At 47.6% G+C, this 17,423-nt stretch overlaps 2 protein-coding genes across 3 annotated transcripts; both read left to right on the top strand.

Annotated features, from left to right (window-relative positions):
- Positions 1-1,213: 1,213 nt before the first annotated feature.
- Positions 1,214-7,159, top strand: pofut1 (protein O-fucosyltransferase 1). The gene is made up of 7 exons (XM_083675758.1): positions 1,214-1,357; positions 2,149-2,270; positions 2,383-2,565; positions 3,160-3,272; positions 4,015-4,207; positions 5,388-5,630; positions 5,807-7,159. The coding sequence occupies exons 1-7, from the start codon at positions 1,219-1,221 to the stop codon at positions 5,999-6,001; spliced, it is 1,188 nt and encodes a 395-aa protein (XP_083531884.1). The 5' UTR covers positions 1,214-1,218; the 3' UTR covers positions 6,002-7,159.
- Positions 7,160-7,350: 191 nt separating this feature from the next.
- On the top strand, positions 7,351-17,234 carry kif3b (kinesin family member 3B). 2 transcript variants are annotated; one of them, XM_083675714.1, is made up of 10 exons: positions 7,351-7,403; positions 8,281-8,593; positions 8,766-9,992; positions 10,142-10,243; positions 10,991-11,113; positions 11,252-11,370; positions 12,425-12,541; positions 12,903-13,008; positions 13,391-13,599; positions 14,056-17,234. In XM_083675714.1, exons 2-10 carry the CDS (start codon positions 8,384-8,386, stop codon positions 14,159-14,161), a joined length of 2,319 nt encoding a protein of 772 aa, XP_083531840.1. In that variant the 5' UTR covers positions 7,351-7,403; positions 8,281-8,383; the 3' UTR covers positions 14,162-17,234. The 2 variants fall into 2 exon arrangements, with proteins under 2 accessions (XP_083531840.1, XP_083531841.1); XM_083675715.1 differs by lacking the exon at positions 7,351-7,403 and adding an exon at positions 7,663-7,784.
- The last annotated feature ends 189 nt before the right edge of the window (positions 17,235-17,423 follow it).

Below are 17,423 nucleotides of genomic sequence, written 5' to 3'. Positions count from 1 at the left end.
ACACACACACACACACACACACACACACACACACACACATACACACACACACGCTCATGCTCACGCACACACACACATGTTGCTTGTAATATAAGCTTTAATCATAGAGCCCGGGATGGAATGGTACTTCATTATGTCTTTATCATTGGACATGACATTGATAGTCTCCATCTGAGGAGAGGGCAGTAGCATACAGTGTCAGGAGGGTAGGATGTATGCTGGGGGAGGTCCACTTGTACTTCATCATTCACATGTTCAGGAGAGACGCACACACACACACAGAGATACACGCACGTATGCATGCACGTATGCACGCACGCACACACGCACACACACACGCACATATGCACGCATGCATGCACACACACACACACACACACACACACACACACACACACACACACACACACACGACTTGTTGATTAATCAAAAGGCAGAAACAAATTAATATAAACAAACAATCAAATAAATGGATCATGAACTCACTTGTGTGCTTGTGCAACAGCATATTCTAATGATAATGTGTGTGCAATATGTGGAGATTTCTCTATGGACACCATTACGTGTGTGTGTGTTGGACAACTGCTTCAATGTGCTCACATTTAGTTCTGTCAGAAAACTGTGAGGCAATTATAGCCTATAGGTGCTTTTCGAGATTGGTTTGAATTGGTTTAAATGCCCAGGAAATTACTGTTTTGTCATATGTAGGCCGACAACACTATACCCTATCCTATTATTCAATGTCATATGTTGCCTATTCTTCACTTATTATGAAAATGTTTGAACATGTAACATCAATTAAGAGCAATTAACTCCAGGCAAATGGGTCACTTCTGTTTAAATATGTGTTAAATGAAAGAAACACACATTTCTTAGTGTAAAACATTTATATTTTATTGTGATTGATTGCACCACATGTGAATGTAACATTGAAACAATAAATAGGACATTCTTAGTCTGTTTTCTCCCTCAAGAAATAGTCATTTGATTAGGAAAGGAATGTAGAGATCTACGAACGATCTACAAAAATGTACATTTCTTATTCATAAGGATTATTAGGAATATTTTTCTTTTAGAAAAGTGTTGCATCGGATGCATGTTGATGAACTGCGCAGCGCCGCGCTCTGGCCGCCCTGAACAGCACCGGCGTCTCCGGGGGTTCAAAAACTTTCAACAAGTCCAAAGCGATGCATTCTGGGATGTGTGTGATGAATCGCAATGGCGGCGAAACCGAAGATCTCCCAACTTCTCTTGCTCAGTTGTTTACTTTCAGCATTAATGCTACAAATTAGTCAAACGGTTGGCGCACAGTTGACGTGGGACGACAATGGATACATCATGTATTGCCCTTGCATGGGTAAATAACCATTTCATCTAACTTTACCTGCTTCAGGATAGCTAGCATCTCAACTGTCAATCAAATCATTCAGGATTCTGGCATCATTCTGATATGCATAATGTTTTCATAATATAATTTTATTTATTCAGTCACATCACAATTATGTTTTTTTCACTATCTAGCATTATTTACACAAAGGCAATGATCAGGTTTGGGTTGGGTAGGTATCGGAATATATGTATTAAGAATACGTATTCAGAACTACATTTTAAAGTATTCAGTAGTCCGATACGATACATTTTAACAATGGCTATTCAGAATACATAATAGACTCTTTCATAAAGAAGAAAATTAACACTTTTGGAATACTTTTTCTCAACTCAATCGACCTCTATTGCTACTCTGCACTGCACAGTGAATAAATCTGAATTAACTCTGAATTATCTTATACGATCTCTGATGAAATTATAGCAACTTCAGGCTGGAGGGTGTTATTGCATGTCTTAACAAAGACAGACAGACAGACAGACAGACAGTAGGCCTACATTATGAATGACCATGGCCCTAAGACTGATTGGACTTGAGTAAGTGCCCCTCCGCACGGCCCCCCTTAGCCTTGGGAAGTGCTTCTGTTCTAAGTTTCGATATGTCTGTATCCTTTTCTCAAAAGTAACTAGAAATGAGCATTTAAAAGCTGTTTAAAAAAAAATCTTCCCTGGGGGAGCAAGCCCCTGGACCCCCCCCCCCCCCCCCCCCAGCAACATGTGTCTCCCCAAATGTCCAACTCGCTCCACTCCCTTGTTGTTCAGGTCGCTTCGGTAACCAGGCTGACCACTTCCTGGGGTCGTTGGCCTTTGCCAAGATGCTGAACCGGACCCTGGTGGTCCCGCCCTGGATAGTGTACCGCCACCACGCACCCCCCTACACCAACGTAAGTCTATCACTCAATCAATCAATCAATCATATATGGAGACTGGAGCGTGAGCACTCCACTGAAATACTGCAGCTTGTATGTTATGTAACCTTCCCCCCCACCCCCCCAGGTACACGTCCCCTACAGTGAGTTCTTCCAGCTGGGGGCCCTGTCCTCCTACCACCGCGTGGTCAGCATGGAGGCCTTCATGGAGCAGCTGGCCCCTACACACTGGCCCCGGGGCCGCAGGGCCGCCTACTGCTTTGAGTCAGCCGCTCAGAGGAGCTCAGACAAGAAGTCCTGCCCCATGAAGGTGAGGGGTGGTGGGCCCGAGGTGTTGGGTCAACGGGGAGATGTGTAGAAGTGGTGGAGGCAGAAATCGGAGGTCGGGCTCATTGTAATGCATGGAATGGGATGAGGAAATGGATTGAGGCCCAGCACCATTCCTCATTCCCATTTCTTATTCCATTCATAACAATGAACCCGTCCCCTGATTTCTACCTCCAGCAGCCTCAACTGGTGTGTAAGAAGTTAAATTATATTTCTATTTAATTTAAGTTGCATTTAATACAACCCATATCATGTATAGCCTGGATCCGGTGTAGATCGGTATAGCCATTGAATTAATGATTGACAGTTTGATCCTTTTCCTGTGTGTAAGAACTGCAGTGTTGGAAAAGGCCAATAGGAAAAACACTGTCAAATGAATGGGGAAACACTGCCCACTGGTGGCATGGTGGTAGACTAGCATCTTTCCCTATATCAATGCATGTGGTCAGCATCATATCATTCACAACCACGTTGTGAGTCACCAGCCATTGAAAGTAGTTGTAGCTAATGATCTTGTGAAGCCTTTTGTGCCACTCCCCAGTCATCACCCTCTCTCTCCTGTTGTTTTTGTTGTTAGGATGGGAATCCATTCGGTCCGTTCTGGGACCATGCAGGTGTGGAGTTTGACAGCTCCATCCTGTTTGGTGGGCTAACGTTCAGCTCCTACCACCAAGCTCACTGGATGAAGAGGTACGTGAGCTGGAGCTAGCTATACTAGCTAGGCTATGTATACGATCTCACTTTATTAGGGCTGAAATGATTCTTTGAATAACTTGAATCATTCGATTACAAAAATCCTCAATTAGAATTGTCTGCTGAGAATGACACAGATATTTCAAGATATTTTGACGCAGATAAAACAACATTTTATAAAACAAAATTATTATTTTTTTATTGAAAAACAGAAAGGAAAAATGTTCTGGTTCTAATCATAGACATAACTCAATGGTTCCAAGCTGCAAAGGCAATAGCCTACCTCATTCATATGTTTTCGCATGTTTTTCACTCGATTAATCGTCAGAATACTCGATTACCAAAATACTTGATAGCTGAAGCCCAAAGAGGTACGTAGCGGTAGCTAGCTAGGCTGTCTAGGCTAGCTGTCAGTACGTAGATATGATGTACTGTAAGTCATACACACGTCTGCTTCTTCACCATTACTTCCACTTGTGTTCTGCTTCAGTTCTGTATACACTGCAGTAGTCTGCTCTTCACTGTATTGCCTTCGCAATTGCTTGTTAGTAGTATAACCAACACTCAGTTTTTCTTTAGAATTAAACCTCTTGACTCTCATACCTGCTCTCTCCCCTTCCTCTTTCCCTCCTCCCTCTCTACTTCCCATCCACTCTCCCAATCCTCCCATCATCCCTCCCCATCTTCCTCCCCTCTCCCTCTCCCCCCTCCCCCCTCCCCTCTCAACTCCCCCCTCCAGGTTCCCTCCATCAGAGCACCCAGTCCTAGCCCTGCCCGGCGCCCCAGCCCAGTTCCCAGTGGTGGAGGAGCATGTGGGCCTGCAGCAGTATGTGGTGTGGGCCGAGGCAATGGTGATGGAGGGAGAGGAACACATCGCCACCCTGTTGCCCAGGCCCTACGTAGGCATACACCTGAGGATCGGATCTGACTGGGTGAGAGGGGCATGCGGATACATACACTCACCGGCCACTTTATTAGGTACACCTGTTCAACTGCTCGTTAACGCAAATATCTAATCAGCCAATCACATGGCAGCAACTCAATGCATTTAGGCATGTAGACATGGTCAAGACGACCTGCTGAAGTTCAAACTGAGCATCAGAATGGGGAAGAAAGGGGATTTAAGTGACTTTGAATGTGACATGGTTGTTGGTGCCAGACGGGCTGCTCTGAGTATTTCAGAAACTGCTGATCTACTGGGATTTTCACGCAACAACCATCTCTAAGGGTTTACAGAGAATGGTCCGAAAAAAATGAAAATATCCAGTGAGCGGCAGTTCTCTGGGTGAAAATGCCTTGTTGCTGCCAGAGGTCAGAGGAGAATGGCCAGACTGGTTCGAGATGATGGAAAGGCAACAGTAACTCAAATAACCACTCGTTACAACCAAGGTATGCAGAAGACCATCTCTGAACGCACAACACGTCGAACCTTGAAGCAGATGGGCTACAGCAGCAGAAGACCACACCGGGTGCCACTCCTGTCGGCTAAGAACAGGAAACTGTACCAATTGAGTATCGTTAGTACAGTACCAAGCCTACCTGTGTATTGTTGCTGACCATGTCCATCCCTTTATGGCTACTTCCAGCAGGATAACGCGCCATGTCACAAAGCTCAAAATATCTCAAACTGGTTTCTCGAACATGACAATGAGTTCACTGTACTCCAATGGCCTCCACAGTCACCAGATCTCAATCCGATAGAGCACCTTTGGGATGTGATGGAACGGGAGATTCGCATCATGGATGTGCAGCCGACAAATCTGCAGCAACTGAGTGATGCTATCATGTCAATATGGACCAAAATGTCTGAGGAATGTCGCTTCACCTTGTTGAATCTATGCCACAAAGAATTAAGGCAGTTCTGAAGGCAAAAGGGGGTCCAACCTGCTACTAGCAAGGTGTACCTAATAAAGTGGCCGGTGAGTGTACATACACACACACACACACTGATGCACGGATACACACACACACAATCACACACACACACAAAATAAATTATTAAAGTTATCAATGACAGATGATGTCTGTTCCATGTTTTCCTCTGATATTCAGCAGTATCCTAACCATTCTCCTTCCTTGCCCTACTCTCTTCCCAATGCCTGGTCCTGTCAGGTGAATGCATGTAAGCTCCTACAGAGTGGTGACACAGGCCCTCACTTCATGGCCTCCCCCCAGTGCGTGGGATACAACCGCCAGACAGCCCTGCCCCTCACCATGACCATGTGTCTGCCCGACCTGGCTGAGATACGCCGCGCCCTCAAACTCTGGGTGAAGAACACCTCGGCGCGCTCCATCTATATCGCCACCGACTCCGAGTCCCACAGCAAGGAGATACAGAAAGTGTTCAAGGGAAAGGTAGGATGGATGGTGGAGGAGTGGATGGATGGATGGATGGATGGATAGATAAATGAATGAATGAACAAATGAATTCATGTTATTGTAATTTCCAGTGAGAAAAACATTGTCATATAACAAAGTTCTTAAACATTGTCATCATCATCATTGCTTGTCCTCCCTGCCTCTGTCCCCAGGTGAAGGTGGTGACTCTCCAGCCTGACTCGGCCCAGATGGACCTCTACATCATGGGCCAGGCTGACCACTTTATAGGCAACTGCGTCTCCTCCTTCTCCGCATTCGTCAAGAGGGACAGGGACGTCCACGGGCGGCCATCTTCCTTCTTCGGCATGGACGTTCCTGGGAAGTCCAACCCCAAAGAGGAGCTCTGAAGACATTCCCTGGAGAGGCTCTGGAGCAGCAATCGTCCATCCTGTTCCTGGAGAGCCTCAGTGGGTCCAGGTCCTGGTTTTTGTCCCAGCCTAGTGCTATCACACCTGATTCAATTAATCAACTGATCTTCAAAACATTGAGCTAGCTGAATCAGGTGTGTCAGTGTTGAGCTGAAACAAAAGCCTGCAGCCCTCCAGGACCAGGAGTGACGATCACTGTCCTAAAGCTTTGATAATGACTGTGACGAGGACTGCTCTCCGAGGAGGACTGCTCTACGAGGAAGCCTGCTGTTGAAGCCATGGGCCGTTTGGGGGAGACTCAGGTCTAGTCTAGTATAGAGGGAGGGTAGGATAGGGGGGAAAGGATGGTTATAGATTTTAGAATGGGAGGAGGAGGATGATGATGATGTACATAGTGGTAGGGGAGAATGTGGGTGAAATCATCGTCACACACACTGTATTTGAATGTCGATGTTGGGCTTCTGTTCTGTTGAAATCTCCCTGGGACTCTGCTGTACAGATCTAAATCATGATGGTGAATGGGTCTTCATAGTATCAAGAATCTGTTTGGCTGGTTAACCTTCCACAATACAGTACAGTGTAGCCGTAGCCACAGGGCTATGTACTGCCATTTGCTTTCCAGCCAAGTAAGCAGGAGCTTACTGTTAGAAGACTGACTCTGATGATCATGTGCATCCCCCCCCCCCCCCTTGGCAAGACTGATTGCCTGTGTCATGATCTGTGTCTCTGATCATGTGCTGCTGCCCCCCCTCTCTCTTCCTCTCTCTCCCTCCTCTGTTGGCAATGGTCATGGGGGGTATTTTTCTTGGAGGTGGAAAGTGACCCTCTCTCAGGAGTGCAGTAACTGATCCTTCAGATACTAATTATAGGGGGCTGGAGTTGACAGTCTCTTCCTCTGACATTCTCCTCAATGTAATGTACTCTATTGCAAGCCCAAAAATGAAGAGTAAATGATTGTGGTATTTTTTAATTATGTGTGGCCAACTTGATTTTTGTCCTCATTTGTCATGGGTTTTCTAAGTTTAATGTCAAATATCTTGAAGTTGTGTATAGAAATTGAGTAGATATGGTTGAAAATGACTGGGACATGCAATGAAAGCCTGAATGTGCGATAATCCTAATAAACCTGTCTTTTTTACACGTCAAATGTCTGTTTTTGGAATAAAAATAAAATAAATGACAGTTTTAATAAGACATTTGCCTCAGTTTAATCAACAGTGAACCCTTGAGCAGCCACTGTTGGCTTGGCTGTGATGTTGAGAGCCGATCAAACACACTTGCTTCACCTCTCTCCAATGCCATTCCATCCGGGACAGTTTTCAGGGAATGGGATGAGGGCGGTAATGGCTGACTGACTGGAAGCACTGGATTATCTGAACTGGTAACGAACAACGTTTTTTTTTTTTAAATAGATGTTACACTCTTTGACAACTATAATTGTAGTTTCACCTATTTTGTGTGGTTACGGTGCTAAACGGTCTCCCGAGATTTCTGCTACTATCAACATGTACTGTCTGTGTGACAGAATAGAAATGTGTTTTGCCGTTGCTAGGCCGTCCTATCCAGGTTGTTGGGGGTGCAGACCCGACTGTTATTGTAGCTGAACTGGCTAACTTGACAGCTATAGCTAGCTAGCTTGCTTTCTAAAAAACTAATTTTCTAAGGTTAATTGTTATCAATTGTGTTGTCAGTATGATGTTTAGCTAGAATTGTCACTTCAGAAAAGCGTAAAGGTCCGACCTTCGATTAGACTCGCCGGGCGGTGCATAACGATTGACTGGCTAGCCAACGATATTATTGAACACCCAGACAGCTAGCTAGCATCAAATTAGCAGCTGGTCTAGCAGCACTCATGAAATCTGGTATTTAATTGTGTATTGCTGGCTTTCGGAGGGAAGACTAACTAGCTAACCGTCACACGAATAGTAGTAGGTAGCCACTAGTGTGAATTAATTAGCCAGCTTCTTGCATACTAATGCCGGCTAGCTAGCTAGCGTGCCTCGACTACGTACTACTAGCTGATTAGCTAGTATGGGTGCGTTCCAGATAACACAGTACACACACCGATTCAGTTGAGGTCTCCGCAGGAAGGATCATTGATTACAGCAAGATGATTGCTGATTAATTATTCAAGTTGTTTTTGACCTTAGCCATAGTAGAAATCTTCAGCACTAAGTTACCCTCCCTCTTAATATAGTTAGACACCATTCATAGTCATTAAGCAGAGTCATCTATTCTAAACAACTCTCTTTTAACAGGTTGTGATGCTGTGGCAGACATTGTGAAGTGAACGTCAACTGAACCAAGACTTGAAGCCAGGAAGGGGACGTAGCCGGGTTGTCTAACTGACAAACCCCCACAATGTCCAAGAGCAAGAGCCCCGAGTCGGTGAAGGTGGTGGTCCGTTGCCGGCCCATGAATGAGAAGGAGCGGGCGGCCAACTTCGAGAGGGTGGTGTCGGTGGATGTGAAGCTGGGTCAGGTCGCCGTACGGAACCCCAGGGGGGCCGCGGCCCACGAACACCCCAAAGTCTTCACCTTCGACTCAGTCTATGACTGGAACTCTAAACAGGTGACTAATCAATCGATCGATTGATTGATTGACTGTATTTGCCAATTTCAACAACGTACAACCACAACATACAATTCAAGCCACACATGTGGATCCATTGTAATCTTCTTTTTTAGGTTTAGAAATAGGGTTACGATAACGTCTTTCAACTGATTTCCATTGCGGTCTGTAGGTGGACCTGTATGACGAGACGTTCCGGCCGCTGGTGGACTCAGTCCTCCTGGGCTTCAACGGGACGATCTTCGCCTACGGCCAGACGGGCACGGGGAAGACCTACACCATGGAGGGCGTCAGGAACGACCCAGAGAGGAGAGGCGTGATCCCCAACTCTTTCGAACACATCTTCACCCACATCTCCCGCTCCCAGAACCAGCAGTACTTAGTGAGAGCCTCGTACCTGGAGATCTACCAGGAGGAGATCCGAGACCTTCTCTCCAAGGACCAGTCCAGACGCCTGGAGCTGAAGGAGAGACCCGACACAGGCGTCTACGTCAAGGACCTGTCCTCCTTTGTCACCAAGAGCGTCCGGGAGATTGAGCATGTGATGAACGTGGGCAACCAGAACCGTTCGGTGGGCTCCACCAACATGAACGAGCACAGCTCCCGCTCACACGCCATCTTCGTCATCACCATTGAGTGCAGCGAGCTGGGGGTCGATGGGGAGAACCACATCCGCGTGGGGAAGCTGAACCTGGTGGATCTGGCGGGGAGCGAGAGGCAGACCAAGACGGGAGCCCAGGGGGAGCGTCTGAAGGAGGCCACCAAGATAAACCTGTCCCTGTCCGCCCTGGGGAATGTCATCTCCGCCCTGGTGGACGGGAGGAGCACCCACATCCCGTATCGGGACTCCAAGCTCACCCGTCTGCTGCAGGACTCGCTGGGCGGCAACGCCCGGACCGTCATGGTGGCCAACATAGGCCCTGCCTCCTACAACGTGGAGGAGACCCTGACCACGCTGCGCTACTCGAACCGCGCCAAGAACATCAAGAACAAGCCTCGTGTCAACGAGGACCCCAAAGATGCCCTGCTCCGCGAGTTCCAGGAGGAGATCGCCCGCCTGAAAGAACAGCTGGAGAAACGCGGCAGCTCAGGGAAGAAGAAGAGGAGGAGGAGGAGGAGGGTGGGAGAAGCGGGGGATGAGCTGTCGGAGGACACGGAGGACGGGGAGACGGAGGATGATGACGACGAAGGTGCAGAGGCGGGGGGGAATGATAAGGTGGGGGGTGCGGACTACTGGCGGGAGCAGCAGGAGAAGCTGGAGCGGGAGAGGAAGGCCATCATGGAGGATCACAGTCTGGTGGCGGATGAGAAACAGAAGCTGCTGAAGGAGAAGGAGAGGAAGATGGACAGTCTGAAGAAGGAGAGGGAAGCCGGAGAGATGCTGACTGCCAAAGTCAAGGTAAGGAGATGTTTCTCTATCTATTGATATGTGACATTTCTATCCTCTCTCTCTTACAACCTTTCTGGTTTCCCTTTCAGTTTCTACACCCTGTGTCTGATCTGTGTGTTCATCTCTTCTTCTCATCCCTCTGTTCTCTCTCCTCCCAGGCGATGGAGAGCAAGCTCCTCGTAGGAGGAAAGAACATTGTGGACCACACCAACGAACAACAGAAGATCCTGGAGCAGAAGAGGCAGGAAATCGCTGAACAGGTAAAGAATACCACAGGTTTATATTGGATAACTGGAGCATTGGAATCTTAAATCTAAAAGCTTCCTAATGGTTGTTATTTTACGAACGCTGTTTTGGTCCCATGAAAGCACATTCTAAAATGGAGTGTCCTATCCAATACTTTGTATACACAAATGTTGTTACTGGCCAAGGGTGTTCTAGGGGAGTGGACTTACCGATTTTTTTGGTGGCTGCCTCTTTGAATCTGACGCGCATGCAGAAACACAACAGCCAGTGTCAGACACTGTGAGTCGGGGGGGGGTTATATTATTATTGGGCAGGATGTTGTTGTTTGGAACTTCAAACTGAATTTCCCCGAGGTGGCAGATTTCCAATAAACTCACGCCCTGTTACTTTAATGGAAACCAGAATGACAGTGATTATCCGCCGAATGGCAGAGATGATGGATGTCACTGAGTAGGTTGAGTGTATTATGAATGCTGTACTGTTGTGATGGAGCATAGTATCACTGGATGATGTCATAGACCTACGCCTAGTGGCTGGAGTTTAGGGATGGAGATGAGACAGCACTTGATGATGTCATAGATCTGCAACCTGGTGGCTGGAGTTTAGAGATGGAGATGAGACAGTATGGATGATGTCATCTCAGTGTTAACCTGGAGACTCATCACTGACTCACGTGTGTGTGTGTGTGTGTGTGTGTGTGTGTGTGTGTGTGTGTCTGCCTGTCTGCCTGTCTGTGTCTATCTGTCTGTCTGTTCGTGTAGAAACGGCGAGAGCGGGAGATGCAGCAGCAGGTAGAGAATCGTGATGAGGAGACTCTGGAGCTGAAGGAGACCTACAGCTCTCTACAGCAGGAGGTGGACATCAAGACCAAGAAGCTGAAGAAGGTAGGAGGGAGGGAGTCCACTAGCCTAGCCTATAGTTCCTTTAGGGACGGTATGCAGAGGTGTGTGTCGAAACAGTTCATTGAAGATGACGCAAGACACAAGTATTTTTTTTGTCCCCCCCCCCCCCCCCCGCCTCAGTTGTTTGCCAAGCTGCAGGCTGTGAAGGCAGAGATCCATGATGTTCAGGAGGCTCACATCCGGGAGAGACAGGAGCTGGAGCAGACGCAGAACGAACTCACCAGAGAACTCAAACTCAAGTACGCAGCCTGTCTATTTGTATACCGTAGCTATCTATTCACTTAGTTCTGGTTTATTTGAATAGGGCTAGATACAGAGCGATCTCACCAGAGAGCTCTAACTCAAGTAGGGAGTCTGCAGCTTGCTTCTCTTATTTCTCTCCTGAGGAAGAGAGACAGAATCAATAGAATCCATTAGTGTTGCCCTCTGACAAGGAGGGGCGCATCAGTCCCCCTATAGCGAGCTAGCTATCTGCCACATGACCCTCCCTGATGTAACATGGACACCAGGGGAGGCTGGTGGAGGTAGAAAACGGAGGACGGGCTCATTGTGATGCAATTGTAATACCATTCCTCATTCCATTCCGTGCATTACAGTGAGCCCGTCCTCTGATGTCTACCTCCCCCAGCCTCCTCCGATGTACACTAGCTTCATAGCCAGTCTGGCCCATATACTACATTGATGTGAAAATTGAAATGTTGATTAAATTCATAGGTGCTATCCCTGTCAAATACATTTCATAAATAGATAGAGAGAAACTGGCTGGCTCTGGTATTAACTTTCAGGAACAGACATAAAGGGTTGTTCTATATTAGACTGTAGTAGTTCCTCTCCTCCCCTCCCACCATCGCCCCATCCTCCCCTCCCCCTCTCCCATCCTCCCCTCCCCCGTCCCCCCATCCCTGCCTGCCTGGGTCAGCCCATAATGAAGCAGACATCCTGTTGTCAATTATAGCATCCCTATTCCCCAGGTCATTTCATATCCCCAGCCACACACAGCACCACTGGCCTGCTTTGCCTCCCTCCCTCCCTCCCTCCCTCCCTCCATCCCTCCATCACTCCCTCCCTCACTCCCTGTCCATCTGTCCTGTCTGACCTGTCTGTCGGTCTGCCTGTCTGTCCTTACCCTCTGCCTGTCTGTCTGATCTGTCTGTCTGTCCTTACCCTCTGTCTGTCTGTCTGTCTGTCTTGTCTATCTGACCTGTCTGTCTGCCTGCTTGTCTGTCTGTCAGTCTCTGACCTGTCTGTCTGCCCCGTCTATATTTCTGTCTGAACTGTCTGTCTGTCTACCAGGCACCTGATCATCGAGAACTTCATCCCTATGGAGGAGAAGAATAAGATTGTCAACAGAGCCTTCTTTGACGAGGAGGAGGACCACTGGCAGATGAAGCCCATCACCCGCATAGAGGAGTGAGTGAACACACACACACACACACACACACATTCATGCACACAGGGGAGGCTGGTGGAGGTAGAAATCGGAGGACGGGCTCATTGTAAGGTATGAAATGGAATTTGGAATAGTATCGACAACATGTTTGATACCATTCCTCATTCTATTCCATGCATTACAATGAGTCCTCCGATTTCTACCTTCACCAGCCTCTACTGATGTACACATAGAGTCATAGGCTAGTAGTCACATGTAATGATTGTGAACATGTAATGGTATGTAGATAGAGTGTGCTAACCCAGCCTCTCCCTCTCTCTCTTTCTCTCTACCTCTCTCCCTCACCTTCTCTCCTTCTCTCTCCCTCCCTTCCTCCCTCAGTGACCAGCAGATGATGAGTCGGCCCGTGTCAGCGGTGGGCTACAGGAGACCCCTGAGTCAACACGCACGCACGTCCATGATCATGAGGCCTGATGTCAGATACAGGGTACGGACCACAGCCTCTACTCTACTGCTAGGGCCAACTCATTAATCATCCCCCTCATCTCCCACTCTCTCTTTCTCTCTCTCTCTCTCTCTCTTCTCCCACCCTCTCTCTCTCTGTGTGTGTGTCTCTCTCTCTCTCTCTCTCTCTCTCTGCCCTCTCAGTCACTGTGTTATTGTATACTGTATAACTCAGCCCTGGTCCCCTACCTCTGATGGCAGTATCGGGGTTCTCTCCAAAGAATGTTAGAGGGGGGTCTGCACCACCTTGTCCACACGGTTTTGATAATGCATTCCAGCGCCACCTTGTTCAAAAATCCTGGGGAGAAACCTGCAGTGTTGTCCTGACCCCTGACCGCTGCCCCCCGCCCCCCCCCCCCCCCCAGGCTGAGAACATCCTGATGTTGGAGATGGACATGCCAGCTCGGACCACCAAGGAGTACGAGGAGCCAGTGATTGCCCCCACGGTGGCGGCGGCGCTGGAGGACGCGCTGAGAGACGAGGACGAGATCCAGGTGGACGCCTCCGGGTTCCACAGCAGCCTGGGACACGCACCCCCTGCCGGTACCGGCAGCCTAAAGAAACCAAAATCTGGGTAAGACCCTGTAGTCATGGAAACCGTGAGGAAGGCAGCTTGCTGCCAAAAAGTTGGTCAAATAAATGATTAGCATCGGAGCAAGAGTATGCGGCTCTCCTTCCAGCTTTTAAGACCCTGTAGTCAGTCACTAGAGGAGTCTGGGTAAGACTGTAGTCAGTAGAAGAGTCTGGGTAAGACTGTAGTCAGTAGAGGAGTCTGGGTAATACTGTAACAGTGTAGTGTTTAATGGTATCAAACACGTGGAACAATGGAGAATGGAACACGTGTGTTTGATACCATTCCTGATTCCGTTCCATGCATTACAATGAGCCCGTCCTCCGATTTCTACCTCCAGCAGCCTCCCCTGTAGGCTAACACTGTCGTGGGAGGTCTTTTCTACATCCGTGTTCTGTCTTAACTGTAACTCTCTCTCTCTCCCTCTCCCTCTCTCTCTCTCTCTCTCTCTCTCTCCAGCCGACCCAAGACAGGGAAGAAGAGCAGCACCCCTTCCTCCCCCTACAGCCCCTCCAGCCCTTGCACACCTCTCTACCCCCAGTCCCGCGGCCTCGTGCCCAAGTGACCCCCACACACACACACACCCCTAACTCCCCTACCCAACACACACACACACCCGTAACTCCCCCATCCACACACACACCCCTAACTGCTCTACCCCCCCCCCCCCCCCCACCCCCCAGAGGAGGGGTCTCCCAGCCCTGGTCCCCCACCCCAACCCCCCCTCCCTGTTTTCTACTGAGCGTGGCAGACTGACCAGCCTGCACTGCCCCCTGCTGGAGAGACAAAGAACAGACTCTCATACTCAAGCTGCTTCCTGTTGGGTTTTTATAATATCAGACCGCAACTGTCATCAACCCTCTCCCCCCCGCGCAATACACCACGTCATCCTCGCATGATGTTCCAGAAACAAAGAACACCGCAACACCTCTCCCTTATGTCTGGCCTGGATGCCGACAAAGTCTTATAGACACTACACATGTTCTTAATGTACAGAGAGATGTATGGGGGGGGGGGGTGGATTAGGACTTCCAATGTGACCTACAGTTGTCCACAATGCACTTGTTCCCCCCATGGCCCCTCGTCCTAGGGCTGCAATGTATGCTGGGAGGTTGAGTTTTGACCGAGGAGCGGAGGGATGGGGGGAGACACCTGGACCGGACGGCAATGCCGTACATGTCAAAGACAGGCTGTGTGTGCGTGTTTGTGCGTGTGTGTCAGTGCGCGTGTGTTTATACAGTCGTCATGCTCCTCACTGTCAGACTTTAGGGTTTACAAACATAGTTCTGTTATGGTGGAGGGGTCCGTTGTGTAAATGTCAGAGTCGAGCCGTAAGTGTTTCTGTCTTAGGTAGGTCAGTCGGTCTGTACCGCATGTGTAAGTGTACAGGCCGGAGGATAAAAGCACACTATCACTGAATCCCAAATCCACCTCTAGCCCCCTACTCCCCTGACCACTCCTGTAGATCTTAGAGGGTTGGATAGGTCTAACCAATATGGCTGCTTTCCCAGCCATTCAGAGGGTATGTTGCTTACAGTAGGCGAGGCTGGTGGAGTTAGAAATCGGAGGATGGGCTCATTGTAATGCATGGAATGGAATGAGGGATGGTATCAAACGCGTAGGGGCTAGGGCGTAAGGGCTAGAGTTGGATTTGGGATTGAGGGTAAATCTAGTCTGTGTCACATGGTGCTGTAATAATCAGTAGATGCTGTACTTTCTGGGGTTCACAAGATGGAGGCGGGGAATGATTGACAGGTCACACACACCAATTCTATCAGGGTTCCAAGGTGCCTTAGAGACCCCCAGGCCTGCAGGGGGCGCAATAGGAAAGGAAGGAGGATGGGGAGGGGGGGGGGCTTTATATGACCCCCCATCTTTACCTCACTCACCTCTGGGTCAGGGTGGTCCTTGGAATGAACTGATTGGTTAAACCAGAATACCGACACCGAGGGTGCCTTCAAGAGGCACAAGTTCTACTCAGGCCTGCTCTTTCTAACTAGTGGTTAACGTTGTGGGAACCAATAACCAGTGCAGAGTTTCTGCATCTTGAAGGCACCCCAAACCTGGAAGAGCTGCCATGCCACAGGCTGCAATCAATGGATGGAGATGCAAAAATATTTCCTTGTGTCCTCTCCTCAAATCCTTCTCAGAACTCATTGGAGGAGAAGGTCAGAGGGGAGGAGCCCCAGGTCAGAGGGGAGGAACCACAGAGCTTCTCTTCCAATGAGGTTTGAGAAGAAGGCAAGGACAGAGGACACAAGGAATCTAGGAAAGACTTTTGAGATTTGGCCGATATTATACTGTGGTCTGTGAAGGAAGAGACCTTCTCTTGTATGTTATTGACAAATATGCAGTCATAACCCACCACACTGTCAGGCCTGCCTCTCTGATGGCTGCCCTCCCCCCACATGCCCCCCCCCCCTCCCATACCCCCCACATACTGGGAGGGCTGCTTGCTGCTGTTGTAGGGTAGCTAGGACTACCCCCTGTGACATAGCTACACTATATGTATATAAATCTATATATGTATATGAATATAGACTTGTGGATATAGAATCCTGCGTCACTTTTGCAGTTGTAAAAAAAAGAAAGAAAAGAAAATCCATTTTGAAAAAGAACTTCTAACTTATTCCCATCTTATGTTCTTTTATGTTTTTATAAACAAATATGTAGATCTGATTTTTTTTATTCATTTATTATTTTTGCATTTTTGAAATAGACTATTGTTTATTTTTGGAGTTGTATAATTTAAAGTTATGTGCACATTTTATTTTTTTGTGTCACATGAACGTACGTATGTATGTATGTATGTATTACTTTTTTTTAAATTTTTTAGATGACACGGTACCTTTATTTCTCAGATGTTCAGGGCCCAGTATTCAAGACTTCTCATCTAGATCAGGATGATCCAGATTATAGGATCAGATCTGCCTGGCAGATTTTTTGTAGTATAGGAGAAACCAGCCAGCTCGATCTGATCCTGGATAGAAAAAAAAATCATTCTGATCCAGATTCAAAGTTTTGAAAGACTGGACCCAGGTTGCTTTGGTTTCTACAGAGCCTGCAGTAGTGTTAGGATGGTGTTTCGACATTCTGGAACTGTTGCACAATGTTCTGTGTCTGAAGGATTTGAGTCCTGCCCTGAAAGGTGATAGAGTATCTGGACATCGTATACATGTTCTTCTTAATAAGTCATCGTATCCAAATCTTCATATACAATGATAATCCCCACAGATTAATAATACATAATTTATCTGACCATCTAAACTTAATCTAAACATTACATTATACAGCATGATTTTTAGAATGTTAAGTTTTATACGTTTTACCGATGTTGATTGCTGTCTGATGTCATCAATCCGTAGAGTTTGGTATCTGAAATGCGAATGTCCTAATTTGATAGAAAATCTCTGTTTGATTGCAAATCCCATTGGACCACATTGTCATGCCACTGAACCCCAACACAATGTACTGTATAAGAACTTTAGACCAAGTTTCATGTCCGATGTGGTTTGAAGCCAAATGAAGATTGTTATGCTGATGCACTACTTACAATCTGTTGCTGACTGGGAATGCTCATGTCCTCCATCTTTGACCTGTTTGTTGCTTTTTAATAAAGATGATCTAATTACAAGGAACACCTCTGTCCTGTCTCACCCCTGGTGTGTGTGTGTGTGTGTACGCTGTGGAAGTCAAATCAAGTTAATTCCAAGATCAAAGTTTGTCTCGTTCTGAGAACTCCAAGGTGGTCTAAGGACTTGACTAATCCAGGTTCCATGTGTGTAGTGCAGACCATTGTGTAAACCCTGCCTCCACCCTGAATACAT

The sequence above is a fragment of the Argentina silus genome, assembly GCF_951799395.1.
Source record: "Argentina silus genome assembly, chromosome: 8".
In the NCBI taxonomy this organism is placed as follows: Eukaryota; Metazoa; Chordata; class Actinopteri; order Argentiniformes; family Argentinidae; genus Argentina; species Argentina silus.
The sequence above is the reverse complement of the archived record's forward strand: the minus strand, read 5'-3'. Positions and strand labels throughout refer to the sequence as shown.